At 41.7% G+C, this 26,799-nt stretch overlaps 1 protein-coding gene across 1 annotated transcript; it reads right to left on the bottom strand.

Annotated features, from left to right (window-relative positions):
- Nucleotides 1–24,947, bottom strand: LEMD1 (LEM domain containing 1). The gene is given in 5 exon segments (XM_065871342.1): nt 1–106; nt 1,095–1,171; nt 20,742–20,812; nt 24,172–24,294; nt 24,866–24,947. Coding segments are annotated over 5 exon segments (459 nt in total).
- Nucleotides 24,948–26,799: the final 1,852 nt, after the last annotated feature.

Raw genomic sequence — 26,799 nt, 5'->3', positions numbered from 1 at the left:
TTAACCAAAGAGTGGCTTCCCTTCCACAGTTATGTAGACAAATATCACAGTGTTGAAGATGCCAAACACAGCAAGTTTCAAGCCTGCTGGAAACGTTTCTATGTTCCTGCTCCCAGCGCTCCTGTTCACTATGCAGCAGGCGTTCTCTCTGATGTTATTTCCATGCTTTGAATCTGACGTTTGATGCTCTCGCAGCACACCTGTGAAAACAGTAGTGGCTCTTAGGGTTGTGTACAACTGCTACTTGAGCACCCCTTAAAATCTGTGGGCCTTTGGGCCCAAGGGAGTAACCACGGTGGGGCTTTAGGGAAGAGCGCCACTCATTTAAAACCTGTGCTAATTTCAATGAGTAATGTTAACAGGGTATCACCAGGATGTGAGATCTCTAAAATCCCACAGAGCATTCATTTATCACCTACTGTGTAACGTCTTTCAATGCTGGTGCAAGGCCAGCTTAGGGACTTACAGATCCCCTGGTCCCCAGTGGGGATGGGTACAAGCTGTTGGGGGGCATCAGTTCACTGGCCCTCTTCCTTCTCTCTCCACAGGTATAAGCACTGCCTTTCAGGGTGGAGATGGGAACTATTTTTGAAATCTGCTTATTTTGCATTTAAAGGGGCAAGGGGGTACTTTCTGATCTGCTAGTCAAATCCTGGAAATCGGCCCAAGTTTATTCAGAAGTAAGGGAACTTTCCAGAAGGCTTTACTCTCTGACCCATAAAATGTCCTGTCTTGAGCGCTTATTTCAACTACTTGCTCTTTTGTTTTTTCTTCTCTTTTCCCTTTACCACAAATAGGAATAAATGTCTCTAAATGACTACAAATCAAGAAACTTGGGATGGTCTCAGCTCACCGTGATTTATGGCATCCTCCTCAGTCTCTCTGGCCTGTTTGCTTATCTCTAAACATGGGTGGTGAACTGGACAGTATGTAAGGCCCCTTCGGCTTCGAAATTGTGAGATATCACCAATCTTTCTTCTTTCTCAACACGTTCTTTACAGACTCAAACCCTTCACAGAGATCTGAATAATGAATTTTTTTCCCGAAGTTACATAAGACAATAATATCTCCTCATATGTTAAGAAAAGCATTACCTTCTTTCCTCAGAACGCTTAGAATCCAGGCAGAAGCCTTCTAGGGCTTTTGGTTTACTGATGGAAGCCTTGGGTCTCTAATGAATCAAAAAAATATATATATATATCAAGAAGAATTTATTGTTTCCAATGTCTTGTACAAAGAATCTTTTTTTTTCTAGAAAAAGTCATATACTCTGAGAACTGATAAGTTTTGGGTATATCAGGTTGTTTACTACTTCATAGCGCAGACTTTCACTTTGCCTTCTTTTATTCAGTAATTAGTAAAAACATCCAAGTTCCGCAGAGTAATATTTTAGTTCAGTGATTCACACACAATAGACATGCCAGTGACGAAGGTCACATGATGCCAGCAGCATTCTGTTCTTAAATAACTCTTTCTTTTGCTCTCTTATTTGTACTTTTTTATTGCTTGGAACTTATTTTATGAGCCTGCGCCATTCTTATATAAAGAATAAAGTTATTTTAAAAAACAAGTTGGCCAAAAAAAACAAAAAACAAGTTGGCGACGAAAGAGGACTAGAAAATAATTTAGGAAAGTGAAAATGTTCTGTACGAGGGGTAGAAGGAGAGGCAATCGTGGCTTTTTTCTTTTTTCCTTTTCCCCCAAATTTCTTTCATGATGGTATTTTTTTCAGTAAAGTGAAAAGGTATAGCTCTTTAGGCCTTTGTTTCCTCCCTGTGAAATAGAGTTGCAAAGATTAAATGATTTAATATATGCAAAGTGATGAAAACATCTCCTGGCACATAGTAAGCATTCAATAAACATTAGTCATAATGATTGTAATAATGATAATTGTTATTAATTTCATGTTGCTGTTTCTCCTCATATGTCTGGTTTTCCTTGACGGCCCATTCATGTTTAAGATTCAGACCTTATCATCCTCAAATGTCTGCAGTGTCCAGGGTGACCCCTGAGAATGTAAAGATGTGGTATCAGATGATGTTGCTGACCGCTGTTGATATATCAAGTTCCAGGTCCTGTTTCCCATGAATTCACTGAGCCTCCTAGACCACCCTGCCCCCATCTGGTAGGCACTCTCATTGCTCCATTTTGAAGATGATGTTTGAGGCACAGAAAGGTTAAGTAACTTGTCTAAGGTCATACAGTATTATCAATGGAACTCTACACTAGACTCCTCTCTACCCTTCAGTTTCTAAAAATAATTTCCCTCCTATAAGAAGTCTTCTTTATTACTCTGTCTACTCAGATCACTCATCTGGTCTGTATTTCTTTGGCACTCATGTACATGTTCTGTACCTGACTTTATTGACCTGAGGTTTTATTTATTCATTCAACAAACATTTGTACCGTGCTGCTGAGTACCAGTCCCCACGCTGGCAGTGAGGATTTCTGAAGGGACAACCACACAATCCCTGTCCTAAACAGCTGACCATTGAGCATGGGGATTTTGTTAAGTATTCTGCACTGACTTCCTTCTCCCCAATCAGACCATCTGTTGGATCTCACAGAGCTGTTTTCTATTTCTCTTTTTCCCCCTGTTTTATTGAAGTAATTGACACACGTCACTGTATAAATTTAAAGTGTACAACATGATGGTCTGATTTTCCATTTCTCTTTAATCAACCCATAATATCTACCACTGGGTGTAGATATTTGCCCCCCTCCCAGGGGCTCAGGACCCCTAAACACAACAGGAGCCTCTGACACCTGCCGTGCTGCCAGAGGCCTCACGATACTGCCAGAGGCTGAGGGCAAAGGAGACAGGCACCAAGAACTCCCAGATATACAGGAGCAGGATGGGACTTGCCTCAGACAGGGAAAGGACTGACCGACACCAGCACAGAACAAGAACCAGAAGGAAAATCAAAAGGAGACATACTTTTTTTTTTTTTAATGTAATTTAAAAATACATTTTTATTTATTTATTTTTGGCTGCGTTGGGTCTTAGTTGCAGCACGTGGGATCCTTCGTTGCAGTGCGAGGGGTTCTCTCTAGTTGTGGTGTGTGGGCTCCAGAGGGCCTGGGCTCAGTAGTTGCAGCACACGGGCTTAGTTGCCCATCAGCATGTGGGATCTTAGTTCCCTGACCAGGGATTGAACCCACATCCCCTGCATTGTAAGATGGATTCTTAACCACTGGACCACCAGGGAAGTCCCAAAAGGAGATGTTCTGACAGCAATATTGAGAAAGACTGACTAGGGTGTGATGGAGGGTAGGACAGGACAGGGGGCACATGGGCATTCACGTGAGTCACAGAGTTACCAGGAGAAAGGAGAGCCCTGGTCTTAGCAAGTGTGTCATCAGGACACCCCAAAAGAGCATGTAACTCTAATGAGTCTGGACAATCACCTCCAGGGTGTGTTGTATCAGCAGGTGTGATGGTCTCAGCCCAAGGTGGGGTAGAGAGGGCATGGCCTGCTCTACAACCGTTTACTACCGGTCACCCCTTCCCAGTCTAGGCCAGCAATGATGAGTCAGCTACTGCCTCCACCCCTTCCCCTCTACTCCCTGCCCCACCCTCTTAAAGATGTTCTCAACGGTGGTTTAGTGATACCCGGGCAGGGTCTCTGCAGATGGTGGGAGCTGTGCCAGGCACAAGAGTGCCACATCTGAGGGAGCACTGTTCCCAGCATGGACATCTCTGCACATACACTATATCAATTTCCTGGAAGAAGGAAGCAAAGACTCTTGAGGTAGAGAGACTTTGAAAATTCCCACGTGCGTGGGCTGTGGGGATCTGCTCACCAAAAGACACCTCAAATGATTTCCAAGGGTGTCGGAAAAATCCTTTATAAGCACATTCTTTTCTTTAAAGCTTGTTAATTACAGAAAGTGTCAAACATACACAAAAGTAGACAGTAGTAAAATGAACCTCCACGTACCTGTCACATGCAACTTCTTTTTAATTCTCTTAAATTTAAAAATAGATACGTTAAGTAAAGCATTAGGGTAGAAATCTGTTGCAAAATCAAATTACAGGATTTCACAGCTCTTAGGCAATCAGATACTCCCTCCATCTCTTTCCTCCTGCCATAAGGAGGTATAGGTCTTTGATTTCCTTTTCTTCTATAATTTATTGCCTTTACTAACATTCCTAGAGTTCTCCTACAGTATGTAAAAGGTAGACATTTTGATTTTCAAAAAAGGAGTAATTATGGCCTATCAACATGACTCTGCAGCCATCAATAATAATAATAATTATAGGGGCTTCCCTGGTGGCGCAGTGGTTAAGAATCCACCTGCCAATGCAGGGGACACGGGTTCGAGCCCTGGTCTGGGAAGATCCCACATGCCGCAGAGCAACTAAGCCCGTGTGCCACAACTACTGAGCCTGCGCTCTAGAGCCCGCGAGCCACAACTACTGAAGCCCGTGTGCGACAACTACTGAAGCCCATGCGCCTAGAGCCTGTGCTCTGCAACAAGAGAAGCCACCACAATGAGAAGCCTGCGCCCCGCAACAAAGTAGCCCCTGCTCACTGCAACTAGAGAAAGCCCGCGTGCAGCAGCGAAGACCCAATGCAGCCAAAAATTAAATAAATGAATGAATAAATGAATTTATATAAAAAATAATAATTATAATGACTAACAGGGAAAAGGTTATCGATTAATGTTAAACACAGTAAACAGTATAAAATTGTATGTACACAGTGATGGCAACTGTGTAAATACATACTGCATATGCACAGAAACAAAACCTAGAGAGAAAAAAATTAAATCAGAAAACATTAAATCAGTTTTTGCATCAGGTGGCATATTTGTAGCTGATTTATTTTTCATCTTTAAACAATTCCTTTAATGTTGTTGTAATATGATTTTCACTATAAACACCATTTACAATGGCACTAAAAAATATTGGTGTTCATTAAAGCAGTGGCTTAGTGAGAGTAAATGGCACCCATGGGGAAATGGAATACTTCTGTTCCTTTCTCCCCATGCTCAGAGCTAGATTCTGCAAACACAGCTGTCTTTTTTTGGTTGTTTTTGTTTTTTTGCAGTAAGCGGGCCTCTCACTGTTGTGGACTCTCCCATTGCGGAGCACAGGCTCCAGACGCGCAGGCCCAGCGGCTATGGCTCATGGGCCCAACAGCTCCACGGCACGTGGGATCCTCCCGGACCGGGGCACGAATCCGGGTCCCCTGCATTGGCCGGCGGACTCTCAACCACTGCGCCACCAGGGAAGCCCCAAACACTGCTGTTTTTGCTCAAGTCAGAAAATTATACCCATCCACCTATTACTGATCAGCTGTAGTTATAAATGTGATAGTTCTAGGTATACCAGTACAATAAACCATGAGTGTCTCACTACAATACTAGCTAACACTTAAATAGCATTTCCTGGGTGTCAGGCCCCACTCTAAAGCATTTTACATAAATAAACTCACTTAATCCTACCACCCTATGAGGAAGATATTTTTATAATGACCATCTTACAGATGAGAAAACTGAGGCATGGAGAGTTTAAGTAGTGTGCCCATGGTCACAGAGCTGATGAGCTGGTGGAGCCAGGAGTCAACTCAGGCTATGCAGCCTCGGGGTCCCTCCCCGTCATACCATGCTGTACTGCAGGATGATGGTATTGCTTTACTAGAAAGGAGTTAGAGATACCATGCCTGAATGTTTAACGTCTTGGGCATTGAACATGCCTCAATTCAGTTGATCTTTCTAACAACTCTAAGAGCTAATCATCACCATGTTATAGATGAGGAAAGAGAGACTTACGGAGCTCAATTATTTGCCCCAGATTACACAATTGGTGAAAGGAATAGCTGTAATTTAAATCCAGATATTCTGGCTTCAACGTCTATGTTTTTGGGGGTTTGTTTTGGAATCTTTCTATTGGGGAAATTTATCATTACAAATATATCAAAACATATTTGTAAAAACTGTTTTTGTTCATTGATAAATTATCTAATCGTCAATCAATTTCTTATAGAAGTAATACTTGCAGCCAGATCTCTTCTTAAATATTTGGGAAATTGGCTTTTTCATAAGATTTTTCCAGGTAGACTATTCTGTGCTAATTCTGGCCTACTTATGTATATCATATTGAATCTGAAAGTGGATTGTGTATGAACTATTATGTCATACTGTGTTACGGTTAACTACAAAACACTGGGCTGATATCTAGAGCCAGAAAGAATAATAATCATTTTGTATTCTCATTAAATCATTACTCATCCGAAAATATATTCGGTTTTTGAAAAATAATCTACCTTGACTAAAGCCGTTCATATTTGCCCATAAAGAAATACAAGTTTGTTTGCATATCCATGAGAAGTATATTTTACACTGTAGACCCAAACCTAGCCAGAAATGTCCTAGGCTGATACCTACAATTACAGGCAATCAAAGGGGTGCTGCAGGGGTTTCCCACCCTTCCTTTCTCTGATTCTTCCAGGACTTCTTACTGTTGGATTCTGGGCAGTCAGGAGCAGTGAAGCTCCGGGGGGTGGGAATGAAATTCTCTCCTAACTAAAATGTGTTACATTTTCCAATTACTTTATTTCACTACGAGACATTTTTACCGATGACTTGGCAAACTGGCAGTTGCAACCCTGATTACAGGCAGAAAACACCTTTTGATTTAGAACAGTTTAAAATTGAGTTAGCCCAAATCCCTTTATTGACTAAAATGATTTAAGTTCATAAAAGATTTTACAATAATTTCAGACCCTTACTTCACTGTTTTTACCTCAACCTTGATTTAACAAAGCTCTCATCTAAAACATTGTGTTTTTGAATTAATTTAAAGCCTTTTAAAATAATCTGCACCACATTAACAAAAGAAAGGTTAAAAACCTTGTGATCATTTTCATTTCTGATTTTGAAAAAAATTCTCTAGCAAACCAGGAATAGAACGGGAACTTCCTTAACTTGATAAAAGGTGTCTTTAACACCTATACCAAATATCATACTCATATCATACTCAAAGGGAAAATATTAAAAGCATTTTCTTTAGAATAAGAACCAAGGAAAGAATTCCTACTATTATCCCTCTGATTTAATATTGTAATAAAGAGATCTTAGCCAGCACAGTAAAACAAAAAGAAATTAAAGGTAATCAAACTGGACAAAAAAGAGTCTACAGAAAAATTATTGTAATTGCAAAGAGTTCATTTTTAGAAGATCAATATACAAAATCAACTGCATTTCTATTTATTAGCAACAAACTATTTAAAACATAATTTGAAAAAGATACTATTCCCAATAGCAACAAAAATGAAAAGGCCTACCTAACAAAGCTACCTAATAAAGCTAACAAAAGATGAACCTGACCTTCACTGAGAAAATAATAAAATCTTACTAAAGGACATTAAAGAAAATTTCAATAAACGTAAAGAACATGAACAGGAAGACTCAACAGAATGAAAATCCAGCTCTTTCCAAATTAATTTATAAAGTCAATAAAATGTCAATCACAATTCCAATCTGAATTTTTTTTTTTTTTTTTTTTTTTTGCGGTACGTGGGCCTCTCACTGTTGTGGCCTCTCACATTGCGGAGCACAGGCTCCGGACACACAGGCTCAGCGGCCATGGCTCACGGGCCCAGCCGCTCTGCGGCATGTGGGATCTTCCCGGACCGGGGCACGCACCTGTGTCCCCGGCATCGGCAGGCAGACTCTCAACCACTGCGCCACCAGGGAAGCCCTCCAATCTGAATTTTTTATGGAACTTGATAAACATTCTAAAATTTATATGGAAGAACAAAGGGACAAGTAAAATAAAGACACCATTTAAAAACAACGACAAGGTGGGGGAAGGGGTGCTATGGGAATTAAGACATCCTGCCCTCAGCACAGGCTAGATGAATTAATCAGAGTAGAGACCCCATTGTATTAATCATAGTTTTTATTTTCTGTATTTTATGCCTTGACATCTTGGGGCCTTGCTAATCCTTAAGAGACTGCCTCTCAAAGGGCTAGCTAGGGCTTCCCTGGTGGCGCAGTGGTTGAGAGTCCGCCTGCCGATGCAGGGGACGCGGGTTCGTACCCCGGTCCGGGAGGATCCCACATGCCGCGGAGCGGCTGGGCCTGTAAGCCATGGCCGCTGAGCCTGCGCGTCCGGAGCCTGTGCTCCCCAACGGGAGAGGCCACAAGAGTGAGAGGCCCGCCTACTGCAAAAAAAAAAAAGGGGCTAGCTAATTCCTAGAGATAGTAAAGCAAGCCTTTCATAGGCAAACCAAACAATCCAAAACGCATACCCCAAACACCTTCTTACCTAACTCTCACACACCAAGCCATTATTTCTCCTAGTTGGCCAGATATTGGACAACTAGGGACCACACTTATAGCTCAGAGCCCACTAAAATTATTCAAACTAGCTAATCCTAAAATGTTTGCCTTGCTTGACCCACTCCTTCCTGCAAACATCACACTAAAGGCATGAGCCCATGCTTTCTTTCACTCCTACTTCCTGCCTGACCCTGATACTTCCCCATGTGGCCCTGCATGGCATGACGTGCCTGTTCCTCTTGGGAACTGTAGGTAATAAACTCTTCTTTCAAAGGCAGTTGTCTCCATGTCTATCACCTTACCATACTTGATTAAAACAAATCCTAGGTACGTTTTAAAACACCCATGTATGTATAGAAATTTGATATATGACAAGATTTAACACTGCAGATAAGAAGAGAAATGACAGACTGCTCAAAAATGGTTTTGGGAACAAGATGGCTTAGATGTGCTTCTCCCAGTTTCTTTTGCTAAGTACAGCCAAAAACCTGGATGTTATATACAAAGCAAACATAAAAAGACTCTGAAAGATGGAGAGAAGCAGATGGGCTAGGGACCTTGGGACCCGAGGGATGACATGTGGTGAGTGCTCTGAGCTTTCTTTTTACCTCACAAATCCTGGACTGGGTGCTGGAGAAGCCGTAACCTGGAAACATCAATGGGTTCAGACAGAAAAGCCCCCCCAAAAGCCAACGGACAAAGAAAGGGAAAATGAACAGCCTAGCAAGACAGAAAACTTTTTTGACAGAAAACAGACTAGCAAGACAGTAACTGCTCTACTTCAGCCAAATGGCACACTCCACCCCCAACATAAAGGCACATGGGAAACTTGGATTTCCACTTCCATGTGTCAGAAGCCCCCTCCCCAGCTGGGTGATGTCAGGGGAGGCCACGTGGGAGCCCCTGCAGCAGCCCAGCAATAATAAGGCACACATACACACACCAGGGCATCCGTGGAGGCCCAGTGGGGGAACTGGACTTCTACCCCCACGTGAGAGCAAAGAGTTGGCACCCCTCTTCCCCACCAGTGTGGAGTATGAGGAGGTCAGCTGAAGCAAAAGATTTAAGTAAGATCTGGAGTCTCATAACTCAAGTGAGAAAAAACAATAACAGATGCCAACACCACGATGACAAAAATATTAAAATCATCTGACCAGGATTTTAGAGCAACCACCATAAAATGTTTCAAGGAACAATATGAGACGTGTTTGAAACAAATGAAAAATATTAATTCTCTGCAGATAGTACAATATATACAGAAAAAACAAATGTAAATGTTAGAATTGAAAAAAATTCAACAACCAAAATAAAAATTTTATTTAGATGGGTTTGACAGTAGAATGTAGAAAACAGAGGAAAGAATCAATGTCCTTGGAGATAGACGTATATAAATCATCCAAACCAAACAAGAGAGAGAAAATAGACTAAAAACAAAACAAAAACAGAGTCTCAGAGTCTTAAGGGATTAGAAGATCTAATGTATGTAATCAGAGTTCCTAAAGCAGACGAAGATGGTCAGGCTAAAAAAGGTATTTGGAGGGCTTCCCTGGTGGCGCAGTGGTTGAGAGTCCGCCTGCCGATGCAGGGGACACGGGTTCGTGCCCCGGTCCGGGAAGATCCCACATGCCGTGGAGTGGCTGCGCCCGTGAGCCATGGCCGCTGAGCCTGCGTGTCCGGAGCCTGTGCTCCGCAACGGGAGAGGCCACAACAGTGAGAGGCCCGTGTACCGCAAAAAAAAAACCGAACAAACAACAACAACAACAACAAAAGGTATTTGGAGAAATAATGGCTCACAACGTTCCAAATTTGGCAAAAAGCAGTAATCTACAGATTCAAGAAGCTGAATGAATTCCAAACAGGATAAACCTAAAGAAATCTATGCCAAGACTTGTCATAGACAAACTTCTGAAAACTTTTGTGATCTCAAAGGACATCATCAAGAATGGCAACATACAGAATGGGAAAAAATATATTGGTAAATCATATATCTGATAACAGTCTAGTATTCAGAATATATAAAGAACTCTTACAACTCAACAACAAAAAGACAAACTAACTTGTTAAAATATAGGCATATGGCTTGAATAGATGTTTCTGCAAAGAAGATACACAAAAGGGGAATAAGCACGTGAAAAGATGTTCAATATCATTAATCATTAAGGAAATGCAAAGTAAAACCACAATGAGATACTACTTTACACCTACCAGGCTGGCTTTTAAAAAGAAAGTTGGAGTGGAATAAGAAGTGTTGGCAAGGATATGAGAAATTAGAATCCTCATATATAGGTAGTAGGAATGTAAAATGCTGCAGCCACTGTGGAAAACAACTAGCCATTACTAAAATAGTTAAACATAGAATTACCATAAGACCTAGCAATTCCACTCCTAGATATATATCCAAAAGAACTGAAAACACGTACTCAAATATTTGTATGTGAATGCTCAAGGTAGCACTATTCTCAATATCCAAGAGGTGGAAAGAATCCACATGTCCATCAATGAATGAATGAATAGTAAATTGTGGTATATCCATACAATGAACTGTTAGTCATAAAAAGATACAGATACATGCTGCAACATGGATGAACCTTGAAAACCTTAAGCCAAGTGAAAGAAGTCAGTCATAAAACATCACATACTGAATGATTCCATTCAAATGAAAAATCCAAAAGTAAATTCATTGAAATAGAAAGTAGATTAGTAATTGCCAGAAGGGAATTGGGGAATAACTGCTTAATGGGTACTGAATTTTATTTTGGGGTGATGAAAATTTTTGAAACTAGATAGAGGTAGTAGTTTCACAGCATTATGAATGTCTTAAATGCCACTAAAGTGTTCATTTTAAAATAGTAAATTTTATGTTATGTGAATTTAATCTCAATTAAAATTTTTTCTGATTCCTGTCATTGTACTGTGAATGTCCTTATGTCTTTAGTCTAAGGAAATACATACTAAAGTTTTGGGAGGGAGTAAAAGGTCATGATGTCTACAATTTAGTTTGAGAAATAAATAATAGATAAAATTACCAAAAAAATGTGGTAAAAAGTTAAGACTTGGTAAACCTAGGTTAAGGCCACACAGGAACATTTTGTTGCAATTTTTCTGTAAGTTTGAAATCATTTTTTTAAATTATATTAAAAAAAAAAAGACACCAAGGGGGAGTTCCCTGGTTGCCTAGTGGTTAGGATTCTGGGCTCTCAGTGCAAAAAAAAAAAAAAAAGTCACCAAGAAAAGAGTGAAAAGATAAGCCCACTGGTGGGGGTTGTTAGTAATGGGAGAGACTCTGCATGTGTGGGGGGCAGGGGTTATATGGGAAATCTCTGTACCTTCCTCTCCATTTTGCTATGAACCTAAGACTACTGCAAAAAAAATCTTTTTCTCAAAAAAAAAAAAAATTCCCAAGCTACTAGAAGATATGTTCTATACTTAATGACTAACAAAGGATTAGTATCCAAAATATATAGAGCTCTTATAAATTAACAAGAAAAGGGTAAACAATAGAAAAATGGGCAAGAGAAATGAACAGGCATTTCGCAGATGAGAAAACACAAATGACCAACAAACATGTGAAAAGATGCTCAACTTATTAATAATAAGAAAAATACAAATTATAATCATAATGAACTACCATCCTCCAACCACTACATTGACAAAAATGAAATCTGGCAATACTAAATTTTGAAGAAGATTTAGAACAATGGAGCTCTTAGGAACATAAAATGCTGCAGCTTCTTTTCAGAGCAATTTAGCATGCTGTGTTAAGTTGAAGAGAGATATATCCTTTGATTCTACTACTAGTGGAGCAGTTCCACTCTTAGATCATTCATTCAATCAGAAGATTTCTTGTACATTTACACGATGGAGCATTTGTCACAATGTTTGTAGCAGCATTGCTTGTATTAGAAAAACTTGGAAATGATCCAGATGTCCAATAAATAAAGAATGGATAGGGCTTCCCTGGTGGCGCAGTGGTTGAGAGTCCGCCTGCCAATGAAGGGGACACGGGTTCGTGCCCCGGTCCGGGAAGATCCCACATGCCGCGGAGCGGCTAGGCCCGTGAGCCATGGCCGCTGAGCCTGCACGTCCGGAGCCTGTGCTCCGCAACGGGAGAGGCCACAACATTGAGAGGCCCGCATAACGCAGAAAAAAAAAAAAAAAAAAAAAAAAGAATGGATAGATATATTTTCATAATAAGTGTATAGCAGTAAAAATGAACTAGAGCTACAAATATGGGATGAAGCTCACAACATAATACTGAATGATAAAGGAAAGTTACAGAATACTTACATTACGTTATAATTTAAATAAAGTCCAAAATCATGAGAAACTAAAGTCTGTGGATACTGTAAAGAAAAGGAAAAGAATGAAAACTAGAAAATTGAGATCAGTGGTTACCTTGCGGGAAAGGAAGGAAGGGAATATGATCCGGGAGGGATACATTGGGGTCTTCAACTGAATTAGCAATGATTTTTTTAAAAATCTCTGGAGTGGGACTCTACTCATTATGTGATTCTTTATAAATTTTTGGATGAGTAAGATATGTTATAATAAAATGTCAAAAAAAGTTTTTCAGGTTTGAGATTTTTTTTTGTCCACTTGGGAGAATTCCAGGTACTCATATGCATATGTGTCAGCCCGTTTTAACTCTCATGATTTCTGTAGCACGCTTTAAGGTGTGAATGGAAGTCACCAACGAGTGCCTCGCAAGGACTTTCTTTGCAAAGCAATCATCAGAAAGAAAGCCTTTGCTTCCATGGGTGAACAGATGTTCTGGAGTCCTTCTGCGATATAAAAAAAAGGGACACTGGGGGGAGCTGTTTCACTACTCAGGTGCCTGGTTGTTTTTCCACCCCTCTGGCAGCTTGATATACTGGAAAGGGCAATAGAATGGAAACTGGGAGACTAGAATTCGATTCCAATTTTTCTTCTAACTCTCTGTGCTTTGGACAAGTCATATGCCCTCTCTGCTTGTTTCCTCATCTATAAGATGAACCATATAGCCTCCTCCAAGAAGCCTTTCGGATAGTAAATTCCATAATCAATAATTATCTATAGTAAATCATGCCTGGACTCATGAATTGCGATGAATAGTGCCTGGTGCTCACAAAGCCCTAACAAGTCCCAAGAGATTAAAATAACTCAGGGGTCCTCATGTGAGAGGTACAACAGGAAATTCCTCTCCCTAAAATGGATACATATATCTATACTCATAATGCAAATTATAAATTAGCTAAAGTCAGTAATTGTTATACTCTTAGATGAAAGGGAAAGGAAAGCTGCGTTTCCTAAACAAATTCATATTTTTCCTACAGAAAAAGACCACCACTGCTCATAATTCAGTTTTATGAAAATAAATAAGTTTACCTTTATTATCATCTTAGAATCATTGTAATCAGAATTTGGTTTCACTGTCTCTTCCTGCTGCTCTTGTATTTCAAAACTGGGTTCTACTACACAGAAAGAATCAGCATGTAATCAATAAGATAAAGGTATATTGATCATCAGGCATATTTAAGCATATCTACCAGGAGGTCAGTATTTTTACAAGAAGCATGTTAAATTACATTCCTTGTAAGGATGGCATTTAGCTCCCATTAGCACATGTCATAGGTAAGAACAAAGGGCTTATTAAGTAGTTATAGAATATGTAATTTACTCTTCACTTTGATCCAACTGTAATATATAACTACTATTGGGAATAAGGATGCTTTTCAATTAATTAAGAAACTGTTGTAGAGATGTTTAACCTGATCAGGTCTCCTAAAATCTTGACATGCGACTCAAACCACACACTTAATGGTAGTCTTAATGGTAGTATATTCCCTTGGTACACTGGGCCTTCTGATTGCAGCACTTGAGGTAGGCCCTGCACATGATAATTATAGGCCCACAAGGTATATTATCAGCAACAATAGCAACTGAGACACAGAGAGTAAAAATCCTATTAAAGTCCTGACACAAAGACAATGAAACAGACCTCAGAACTGGAAACGAAAAAGAGACATGAAGCTTTCTTTCTCTTCCTTTTCCTTCCCTGGAATGTCAGTGTGTCCTGCACTGGAAGCGTGGCAGAGGGGACAGGGACTCAGAGTGTCAGCATGCCTGGAGGACAATGAAATGGGGTAGGGAGCTATGGATATGGAGGGGACTTTGGGGTGCCTGGTGGTTGAAGAACAAGAGCAGTAGGGGAGGGGACCGCATGGAGGCTTTAGTGCGCCCTGTGTCCAAGGAGGACGGTAAGGGGAGGGCCACATAGAGGTGCTGACATGTCCAGGGGTCACGGAAGTGATGATGGGGACCATGCAGAGGAGGAGCAGGCTGCTATGATTGTGAGATTAGTTACACTGAGAAAATTAGAAAATTGAGCAAAAATGTAAACATATTGAGGCTAATGGAAGGCAGGCTTCTCACTATCAGAGAAGTGACTTACAAACACAGAAAGGGGAAAGGTTAGAAAGAACACTGCAGTGCTGGGTTGTAATTGGAGGTCAATAGGGACTCATGGTTTAAAAATACATAGAGAGAGATATATAAAAATAGTGATAGATGCATGTGTGTATGTGTACATATATACAAACATTTATTTTCTAGCTCTGTCCACTGAGAGGGCCTAGAAGCAACAACTCTCCAGCAACCAGGAGCTCACTGAAGGCCTAGATCTTGGTTTCTGAATTGATATCCTGCAGTAAAAGGAACCAGTTTTCCTGTGGCAGAAAAAGCACAAGATGGGTCTGAAACATCTTGTTGGGCCAGAAACTAAGGAAATGCTCAAGGAATGATGAGGACATGTCAAAAGGACACAGTATCCATCTTTTTTTTCTTTGCCGCATGGCATGTGGCATCTTAGTTCCCTGACCAGGGATTGAACCCACGCCCCCTTCAGTGGAAGCGTGGAGTCTTCACCACTGGACTGCCAGGGTTCCCACTAGCCAAATCTGGGACAAATTGAGCATTAGGATAAATAATCATATCAACAGATACAGCCACTGAAGTGAAGAGTCAATGAACTCATACTAGTATGAATGAATGAATGAATGAATGGACATATGGACAAACCAACCAACCAATCAACCAACAAATAAATAAATAAATGAGGGTGAAGGGAAAGTCTTCCTCACAATAGAATACCAACTAATAAATTTATAAGAAATAATAGAAATAGAAACTTCCAATGGGCCATGATGATGATGGAAGTTGAATTAGGCAGTCACTTACGGGTACTGGGCTAATGGATAAGGTTTGATGAGGTGTCATTTCAGAATATCTCCCCACAAAATACTGTTCAGTTCCAAAGGGGAAAATGATGGCTTTATGGAGGAATCTGAGAGACACCAACTTTTCCAGGTGATTAAGGCTGGCATTACCAGCAGTGAAACAGAATTAGAAGAGCACAGCATAATTTCTGAAGAATTCCTGCCTGGATACATGGCCTCTATGAATAGTCAAAAGAAAAATCAGAGAAATCACCTGCAGAATGAAAGACCTATGCTCTTTAAAACAGTCAAGGGCATTTGACAGGGAAAGACTGAGGCACTGTTGTTCCAGACTGAAGGAGGCTGAAAAGACCTGACAACTAAAGGCAACACATGTTCCTGGACTGGCCTTGGACCAGAAAGCAAAAGATATTATTGGAACAGTTGATGAAATCTGAATGGGGTCTGAATATTGGATGTTAGCATTGAATCAATGTAAATTTCATTATTTGGAGTGTTATACGGTGGTTATGTGGGAAAGTATCCTTTGGGGGTAGCAGAATACATGCTGGAAGGCGGAGGGGCTTCATGTCTACAGTTTGCTCTCAGTGGTTCAGAAAGACATAATGGTAAGGTACCTGCATGCACACACACACACACACACACTAAGGACCTACTGTATAGCACAGGGAACGATACTCAATATTTTGTAATAACCTATAAGGGAAAAGAAGCTGAAAAAGAATATATATATATATATATGTATGTATAACTGAATCACTGTGCTGTACACCTGAAACTAACACAACATTGTAAATCAACTATAGTTCAATTAAAAAAAAGTGTGGTAAAAGGTAAAAATTAGATTATCTGGGCTATGGGAATTCTATGTACTATTCTGGCAACTTTCCCTAAGTTTGAACTTATTCTGGCAACTTTCCCTAAGTTTGAACTTATCTCAAAATAAATTGTTCAAAAAAATGTTTAAAGGGGCACGGGAAGGATTTAAACCTAAGATTGAGAAGACGGAATCCTATATACTGGGAGGGCACACATGACTTTTTTTAAATGCTTGGTCTCCCTCATTCAACACACGGCTCTCACAGAGAACAATCTTTAGTTATGTCTGTATATTTAACTATATAAACATATCTGTGGGCACCTGTAAATCACATTCTATGGTACTCGGGAGTTCAATACTAAAGATTCGGTTTCCATTATATTATTTTTCACTAATTATATTGCTTTGTATTGCAGATAATTAAAGATCATGCTTTTTATATAATAATAATATTAATGATAGAATAATACTTATTGCACTTATATAACTCTTATTATATGTCATCACTACTCTATTTTACATATTTCTACTGAATCCTCACAACACCCTATGAAGTTGAGACTATTATTATCCATATTTATAGATGACGAAACTAAGACACAGAGAGGCCAAGTGTCTTGTCAAAGTTAGTGGCAGAACTGGGATTTGAACCCAGGCAGTCAGACTCTAGAGTCCATATTTTTGGTACACGTATTCTTTGTTTCCAGAGCTCTATTTAAATTTCTTCAGGACAGAAACTACGGCTCCTTTTGCTCCTATTTTCTTCCTGAAGAAGGTCTAGCACGATACCCTGTACACAATAAATAGTTGTTAACTCACAGGCTGAGATCCAGGAGTGGAAGCTCTGCTACAACCATTCCCTGGATGGTCATCAATTTGTGATGACCTAAGCATTGTCTCTCAAGAGAATACATCAAGGTATGTCCAGGAGATGCCACAGACTAGGAAGTCAGAAAGCGAGCTCTTCAACATCAGTGTAGGGTAAAGTTTCCTTTCAGTTTGGCCAACAGGGACTGAGTAACTCCCTCTCCCCCGATATGTTGAATTAAACAGAGGATTCAGACATAGGTTTTCACCCTCAAAAGTTTACAGCCTAGAGCAAAAGCTCCTGGGCAGAGGGTGGAAGTAGGGGTTGATTGAAAAGGCAGATTCCTAGAACCAGACCCACAGAATCCATTTTGAGAAACTCCTAGTGGAATGTAGTATAGGACAGGTGGCAAGATGAGAAGAAGGCATTCCAGGATGGGAGAACAGAATGAACAGAGATTCTGGCAGGAAACAGCATGCTCTGTCTGGGAGAGAATAAGGAAACACCCAGATGGGGCCAGGAGCACACACCTGCCCGGGTCAGCTGCCCTCTGGGTGCTGCCTGCATCAGTCCTCCGCAACCAGCATGCACGTCCAAACACTTCACCCTTTGGAACCACTCCCAAACCCGGGGTGACAATATGCCCTGTTTCCCCAGTTCAGTACTGTTTCACTTCTGTTATTCCAGAGTCCCTTCTGGTTAGTCTCCCCTTTCATTCTCAAAAGCATCCCCTTTGGGATGATAAATTATATGGTCACCCTACTTAAACCCCACTTTGTGCAATCTCGATGTTGTAGATTATTTTGCCTCCCTACTGCCCCCAAACCCTATTTTTTTCCTCTTTGGGGGAAGGGGACTTAGAGCCTGAGTTATACACATTGGCTTAACTCCCTCCTCCATCAGTGGAAACATAAGCTGTGTCTAGAGTCTACCTGATGAAAAAAAAAAAACAATTAAAAAAAATAATGACCTGGCTTTCTGGTGGTCTTAATCACCAAATCAAATGGGCCATATATGTGACTTGATAAAACACACAGAGTATGAAAAAGTGTCCAGAAATCGACATAATCCAAATCTCAATGTGGTTTGTATTCCACTAGAAACCTACTAAAATGAAAGGAAAATGTGTGTTCATTGGTGTTTCGAAGAAATGCAAATACTACCTTTGCAGGTACTTAGAGGACTGTTAGGTACAGACCACTGCTTTTAAGTAATTAAAGTCTATGGTGTTCGACAAGTGTCTCAATAAACACATGTTCTACCACCTTTTACATGGAAATTTAAGTGCTTATTTACATTTACTTTCAGATTTAAAGTTGAACAGATGTCCTGGGGCCCTTCTGAGAATCAAAATGGCTTATGTAAATCCTTCAGATCAAAACATTTTATGGCCATCACAAACTTTCTATTAAATTCTATTGCCAATTCAAAATATTGATGTGGTTTTATTTCGGGTTTATGTAAAGCAAAGACTGAAGGGCACTGGTCCCACCTGATGCATTTTTAAATACTCAGGCTGCTGTTTCTCCTGTAAATGTCTTTGCAGGAACTATACAAAAGGGTTTTCTGTGGAAACGAGGTTTAATGAATGGAAAGGATTCCTTTAATGAGCCATTTAGAAGATTTTAAAAAACCTTTTAGAAAATGTATAAGATATCTGAATTCCTTCATCTAATTTGAATTATGTTTAAACGGGAAGTTAAAGCTAGAGCGTACTGCAGGAGTGTTTACTTGGGGGCTCCTTTTCATTTGGTATTTAAACTCAGCAGGTAGTTTAAATACTAGATCACATTGGTAAACTTAACCTATTTGTCACTAGAGTGTTTGATGAGGTGAGCTTTGGGACCCTACTATGTGCAAGAGCCCGTGACAGCCAATGAAGGGAATAAAAGGCAACTGTAAATGGATGCACAGGAATGGCCTTTGAGACATTCCTTAAATGATCACAGTATTTTAACAGGAAGAAAAATGGGGAGGGGGTGGGAAAATGAAAGGAATTCCAGCCATAAAGAACAGTTGAGGCAAAGGCACGTGGGAAGAAAGTGTGAGAGGTGCAGAAACAAGTAATTATGGTTTGGATCCGACAATGAGGGAGATAAAGTTACCGGAGACATTGGTGTCTCCTCATGGTGCATAGTAAGTTTGCCTCTTGTTGTAAAGTCTCCAGGCAAATTAATAATGTGATTTAATCTCTGCTGATAGATTTGGACCTGAATTGGGAAAAGTTGGAGGAAGAGGCCAGTTAGGAGGATTTTGCAATTGTTTTTAAGTAGCTGAATGCAAGCTAAGATAGCAGCAGTGGGAAGAGAAAGGGGGATAATTTTTTTAAAACTCATAATTCTAATCCATGGGACTTGGCGATTGTTTATACCTAAGGAGCTGAGGGGCGTGGCATCCCAAGACAACTAGGAGGCTTTGAGCCTGGACAGTGGGAAGGCAGTAAAGCCATCAGGATAAACAGAGGTCACAAATGCAGGTTGGGGTGAGTGAAAATGAGCTTGATCCTGGATACCCGGAACGTGAGGTGCTGGAGTATAACCACAGGGGGAAGTATAAATACATATATCTAATCTTTGAAATGTTCATGATGACAAACATTTGTTGGGTGAATGCGGGAAGGAGGGAAAGCAGGAGGGGACGAGAAGGAGAAGGCAGGAGTTCTCCAGGACAGAAAGCAACTGGATATGCAGGCCTAAGCCTAGGAGGGGTGTCCTGTGTGGAGGTTCTATGTGGAGTCACGACATAGAGGCGGGAAGTGAGGAGAGAGCAAGGGAAACGATGCAGAGCGGAAGGGAAGAGGGCTGAAGACAGACCTCAGGCACAAGCTTCTTTAGGGGCCAAAAGACAAAGACTCAGCACAGAACAGGAAGAGGGTAGAACCAAGAACCAAGAGAGCACAGAGCTGCCCAAATCGAAGAAAGCAGGTGTCTCTAAATAAGGAGGGACAGTGGTCAGAAGACTGAGAAAGGGTCCCTAGAGTTGATGACCTGGAGTTCATTATGTGAGCTAATGATGTGCCAGGTCCAGGGCTAAGAGCGTTACCGGCCTTTCCCTTCCCAGCCACCCTGCAAGCGGGCGCTGCTATTAAGCGCTGCACTAGGGGAGGCTTAGATCTGTTAAGGTCGCACAACTAACAAGTGGAAGGGCAGGATCCCTAAGCCAGCTGGGCTTACCCGAACCTGTTACTCTCACACACCTGGCCTTGTGCTTCAATGACCGCAGTGTCCAGGAGAGAGAGAGAGAGAGAGAGAGAGAGAGAGAGAGAGACGGGAACAGGAACTCATAGTTATTCCATGCTCACTGTGGGTCTATACGAGACCACGGGCAGCAAAAGGAGAGAGAGGGGACAACAGCTGGAGGGGAGAGAGGGTGGCTATCTCAGGGTGAGGAGATGGCGCAGGAGGACCCTGTGACTCTGGGTCCTATGCCAGAACGTGGAGATAGTTTCAGAAAACAGAAACCTTCATTAAAATGAGCTGTTTTAAACTAGGATTTTACCATTGTAACAGAATGTAGTGACTGTTTCCCTTCTTAATACACATGAAAAGTGCTATTTTCTACATTTAATATATGTGTAAAAGTATTCATGCATTAGAATTGTACATACTTTTTTGGGTCCCTTGTTTTTTTCTGATGAGAATATGATATTTCCTTTTGAAATGATAGTGGCATTAAGCTCTGGATCATGGGAAACAAAAGGAAAATAGACCATGAGAACATATGAGCTAGCAAAGGGAATACACACCAATGGTAGGAGTGAATTCTCTCAACTGTAGGGCAAAAGATTTTTGTGAGGGGAAGAAAATTCACTTTGCCTTTCTGAGGGAAAAGAGCATTTCTGCAGTGGCCTTTGTGGAACACACAGGCCTTCCCCTGGGAGCACAGGGAGGGCTTCTACCAGGGAGGCTGTCACATTTGTACGCCTCTGAGAGAAATACATTGCAGAGCCTGAGCTGGCTGCTCATCTGGGCGCGTTTTTAGTCTAGTCATTGCCCCTTCAAAACAGCTGTAAGCCTCATGCATCCCTGATTGTCAAGACAGGGAAGGAGGATTTCTTCTGTATCCCAAGAAGCATCCAGGGGAGGGAAGGCCAAACCTGTGCAAAAAGGCTTTAAAATCAGGGGAACCGCCAGGAGCAGAAAAGGTTGTTAATCAACCCTCGGCTTCAGTCTGTGAAGAAGCATTTTGATAAACTTGGAGCAGTTGTGTGCTGTTGGACATTCAGCAGAGGTTTTAATGCAGGGGATTTTATTAATTAATTTATTTTTTGCTGCATTGGATCCTCTTTGCTGTGCATAGGCTTTCTCCGGTTGCGGCGAGCAGGGGGTCACTGTTCCTTGCGGTGCACAGGCCTCTCATTGCGGTGGCTTCTCCTGTTGCAGAGCACGGGCTCTAGGCACGTGGGCTTCAGTTATTATGGCACGCGTGCTCAGTAGTTGTGGCACGTGGGCTCTGGAGCGCAGGCTCAGCACTTGTGGCGCACGGACCTAGCTGCTCCGCAGCATGTGGGATCCTCCCGGACCAGGACTCGAACCCATGTCTCCTGCATTGGCAGGCGGATTCCCAACCACTGCGCCACCAGAGAAGCCCTAAATGCAGGGGATTTTAAATGAGTTCTCCATGTCACAGATATTTGGGAAGTTTGAAAAGAGGTGAGATCATTAACGCTATGTCCACCTAGTGAAAAAACAATGAGTGAAAATGAGAAAACTCGAATCCACCCATTGTTTGGATGACCTAATGCTCAGCCTCAGGTCTGGAACTGCCCTGCCCCTCCACCACAACCCCACTCCAGGCCTGGATGTCTCTGTGAAATGCCCAAGGCTGAATTCCACAAGATCCCATGAGTTCCATGACAACCCCTCCATTCTAATGGCACTAGGGTCTTATTGAGGGTCCTCAACTAGCAGATTCAAACATCCAATTTAGACCTGACCTTGACAAGCAGGTTTTCTGTTTGTATTAACCACCAGCCATTGACGTTGCAGAATAGCATTACAAGAGTAGGACTGAACCAGAGCTTCCCCCTCTGACCTGACTGCCCGCAGTTGGCTAGCATCAGGTAGACAGTCTAAAGCAAACCGAAGGACCAGCTTTCTCCTAGCCCTCGCATAAATGCACCTCTTTGGAGGGCTACATGCTGGGAACCAGGATGGCTTGAGACCACAACAGCTTGCTTGTGCAGGTCTGACCTGCAGTCCTGGGCAGTCGTGAGCAGTTGAGTGTACAAGCCTTCCTCTCTGGAATCTTCTAGTCTGACACTGCTTTTCATCAGAGGGCTGGTCTAGTCCCCTCAGCTCGTATCTTTGGCAGGGAACAGAGGCAGCCCCAGGTCTGGGTCAAGACTTTGAAGGCATCCCACATCCAGAAAGGGTCTGGGGTCGCCACTTGCCTTGAGGTACCCCCATGCTAACTGTTCTGCTCAGGGGCCAGTGGGATCTGTCCCCAAACTCTGCTGCCATTTCCAAATGAGGCCATGCCAGACTCTCGGGGAAAGCTCCGTGCCTGCGCCACCACCAATACCAGGCGATACAGGGGACTTTTCAGAGGGCCCCAGGCACTTACATTGTTTGTTGAGCTCTTAGTTTGAACTATATGAAACCGCCATTTTTTGTCCAGACATGGACAAAAATGTCATCTGTTCATCCTCATAATAGAAATTATGAGAAAGTGTAGAGTATGTGGTAGAAAGAGCACAACTATGACAGCCAGACCCAGGTTCAAATCTCAGTTCTGTCACAGTATATTCAATATATGCGAATTCCTGCTATGTGCCTAGTACTGTTCTAGGACCTGGACACGTGGTGGTAATGAAGACAGACGGGCCTTACTCTTCATGGCACATTCTAATGGAAGTCACCTGGCCTGTCTGAACTTCAGCTAAGTATCGTGAAGGTTAAATGAGATAATGCCTGTTAGGCCAGAAATGCACTGATGGCTTTCAATAAGTGATAGTTTCTGTTATTTTACTGTGGCTCACATAGGACTCCTAATAAATATTTATTGGATGAAAGAGCCTCAGAATGCATTGTGGGAATCTTCAAGCCCACCCCTAAGAGCCCAAACTGGACACCCCTGCAGGAGAACGGTGCACCTGGGGCAGGGGCCACTTAAAGGGAAACCCACGGATCCCAGAGTTCACCACTCCCGCCCTCCCTGGGACTTGGAAGAGACCAGCTGTGGTCAGCCCCCATTAAATCTGGAAGGCAGTAGGCACAGGAGGAGTTTGGGGAGGTGCAACCTAGTTCATATTTCATTTTTTAAAAATTTTTTTAAAAAATTTATTTATATTTTATTTTTAGCTGTGTTGGGTCTTTGTTGCTGTGTGCGAGCTTTCCCTAGTTGCGGCGAGCGGGGGCTGCTCTTCGTTGCAGTGCGCGGGCTACTCAGTGCGGTGGCTTCTCTTGTTGTGGAGCACGGGCTTTAGGCGCGCAGGCTTCAGTAGTTGTGGTACGTGGGCTCAGTAGTTGCGGCTCGCGGGCTCTAGAGCGCAGGCTCATTTGTTGTGGCGCACAGGCTTAGTTGCTCCGCGGCACGTGGGATCTTCCCGGACCAGGGCTCAAACCCGTGTCCCCTGCATTGGCAGGCGGATTCTTAACCACTGCACCACCAGGGAAGTCCCTAGTTCATATTTCTTAATGGATGTGCAATCGTTTAATCTGAAGAAAATAATTGTCAAATTTATTGATTGAGGCAAAGCAGAGGTTGAGACCTCAAAAGAGACCTGGAAATCACCTGTAGGAACTTCCGGTTTTAGAAATCAAACACAGAGTTGGCTCTGTTTAGTAAGAGAACGTGCAGAATGACCAGTCCTTCCCCTGACGGTCTACCCCACTGAGGCACCGGCATGAATGTAGACATGGAGTTAACAGATTCCTTTTGCAGCCCAAGGGCCTATTTTCCAGGCTCTGTGTGCAAAGAGCCCGTAGGGATATTTCACAGGTGACCCTGCCTACCATTTAAAGCTGCATAAATCATGCCGGACAAGGTATGAGTAAGCGCACAGCTGCTATCTACAGTACAGCTTCTGACGGTACCTTCACTGTCATCATAGTCCTGAGCTCTGTCCAGCTCTCTGGGTCCGTTCATCTCCGGTGATGCACAGGGAGTTGAGACCAACAATTGCACTAACTTCTTTTCCTTCACTTTTCTGGTGGAAGCTGAGGAGGAATGTGGAGAGCAGTTAAGTTGCTCTGTTTGTGTATGTGATCTCACTGGATTCAAAATATTTCACAGTTCAGGTCCTTATTCTTGTATCTTACATTATTGGCTAATTATGGCTTTTACAATAAGGTAGACCCCACAACTACTCAACTCACTCCTTTCCTTCCACCATCACTTAAGGTGGGGCCTCTGTGGATTGGCCACGGAGTCAGGCATCGGGTACAGCGGGGAACAAGATGGACGAAGTTGTACATCCTATGTGCGGGAAATATGGACAGTAAGTACATAACCAGTTAACACAGCGCACATACTAGAAATGCAAAAAGAGCCCAGGGTGATATAATCAAGAGTAACTGGTGTTTCACTACTGTAAAAAATCAATCCTTCCTCTTTGGCACCAAATTTACTAATGTGTGAGTAAGAGCTGGGTTTAAAATTTTTTTCCTATTTCTATTTTAATGGTTTTTATTGCATGGGTTCCTTCCACTGTAAATAATTCTCAATCTTTGGAGGTAGCTTACAGGTAATCATTGAGTACCCTCTAATACTTGCTGCATACATACATACGTAGTATTGGGCCAGGTGAAAATCCAAACTTGTCAAGTTCGTTCTATAATTCATCGTCACTCAGACACTTCACATCCACCATGGTGATAAAAGTTTGGTCTCTTTTCTGACAGTGGAATCCTTGAAATAGCAAAACATTAACTTCCTTAAGACAGACTTACAAATGAGAACTAAAACTTGACCAGTCCACAGAAGTGTTTACGACCCCAGCTCCCCAATCTTGGAGGCACACAAGCAGTAAAGCAAAAATCACCATTTCCTGCCATTTTTCTGTCATAAATCTCTTCTGGATTTAGTGGCCTCAATGAAAATCTTTGGATGGGTGTCATTTTTCCCAGCGTCTTTGGGGTTCAATTATTTCTAACTTTTCTACTCAACTAATGGAAGAAAAGTCTTCTGCACAAAATGAACAAATATTTCCATTACTGCTTAGGAACTCTATGTTAAGACCCAAGCTCTGGGAAGAAGTTAATTAAACATGAAAGAGCTGAGAGAGATTTTTCAGTGAGTTAAATAAAAGTTATTTATCCCTGCCCTCCTTTATGATGAGAGCACAGAGAGTACAGAGCATTCAGTTATTGCAAACAGTAGTCTTTTCACACTTGTAATTTAACTCTGAACATAATGAGATGGTAGTTTTTAATTAACCACCAGCAGACTTTGTAATTGCTGAATTGGCATTTGAAAAAAGTCAGCTCTTCATTCTCTGGCACACAAATTGATTTATATAGATTTAGGCAAGTCTTGATATGGCTTTCCAAATCTGCACAGCCTCAAGTTCAGTTTTATTCCGTTGATCCCTTTATCCCCTAAAAGTGACCCCTCCACCTACTTAACAAGATCCTAAAAAAGACAGACGCATTTGTCAAACCTTTTAACAAACCTTTTAATTCAGTTTATTTATTGTACCTCGTTTCTATTATGTTTCCAGTCTTTTAATACTGCAGTGAAAATGACTGCAGGACAATTACTCAGCATAGGAGGATCTGGACCAATTTTAAGTGCTGACTTGGCCTTTATTGGTGGTCAGTCAATGTCCGATTAGGAAGAACATTGTATACAAGCTGGAAAGAGCTGCGAATTGTCGTGTATAACAGGGTTGTTCAAGAACACCTAGCTTACCAGTTCTCCACCTTAAAGCTATACTTTGACCAGAGTCACATTCTGGCACACAGTAGGTTCTTAGTAAATGTAAGTTTCCTTCTTTCCTATGTGTTTAGGAAGCTGAACTGACACTTTCAGGCCACTAGTAAACAACCTAACGTTATGAAGGAAAAGGACAATGCACCTCAGACTTTTTTTTTAACTGGGAGCTAGCTTGGGCAGATCCTATGACACTTGTTCCCAAGAACAGCTGTCTGTTGTTTCACCACCTTCCCAAAAATAACCTCCAAAAGAGCCCTCATCAGTTTCAAGTGACACTAGACGATTGCTTAAAGGGAACACACATATGGAAGAAAAATATTCAAATGGAATGCAACTGAATGATTAATCCATTTACCCATTTACATGGTTGTCTAAAGTCTATGCAGTTGGGTTGGTTACTAAAACAGTGTGAGTTTCACCCAAGGGTTTCCACTAACAACCAATCCCTTTTTGCCTGTTAGGTATTATGGTAATCATAATACCGACAGTGTGACATCAGAAGCCCCATGGCAACAGACTGATGTGAAAGTCAGATGATTAATTTAACCTGAGTTCAAACAGAAGGAGGCACTGGTCGACTTCACAGGCAGACTGCCATGGTAAAATGTCAAGAGACACAGAGAAGTTATCATTATGCACAGGGAGTAAGAAGGAGCTGCTACCAAACCAAATGGTGCCAAGAAACTGGGAAGATAAAGGAGAAATCAAACAGACTCAAGTGACTAGGCCATTATCAAAAGACTTACAGTAGCAGTTGGGTAATTTGGCCATATTACTCTAGGGGACAA

Source organism: Phocoena phocoena, chromosome 1 (genome assembly GCF_963924675.1).
Source record: "Phocoena phocoena chromosome 1, mPhoPho1.1, whole genome shotgun sequence".
In the NCBI taxonomy this organism is placed as follows: domain Eukaryota; kingdom Metazoa; phylum Chordata; class Mammalia; order Artiodactyla; family Phocoenidae; genus Phocoena; species Phocoena phocoena.
The sequence above is the reverse complement of the archived record's forward strand: the minus strand, read 5'-3'. Positions and strand labels throughout refer to the sequence as shown.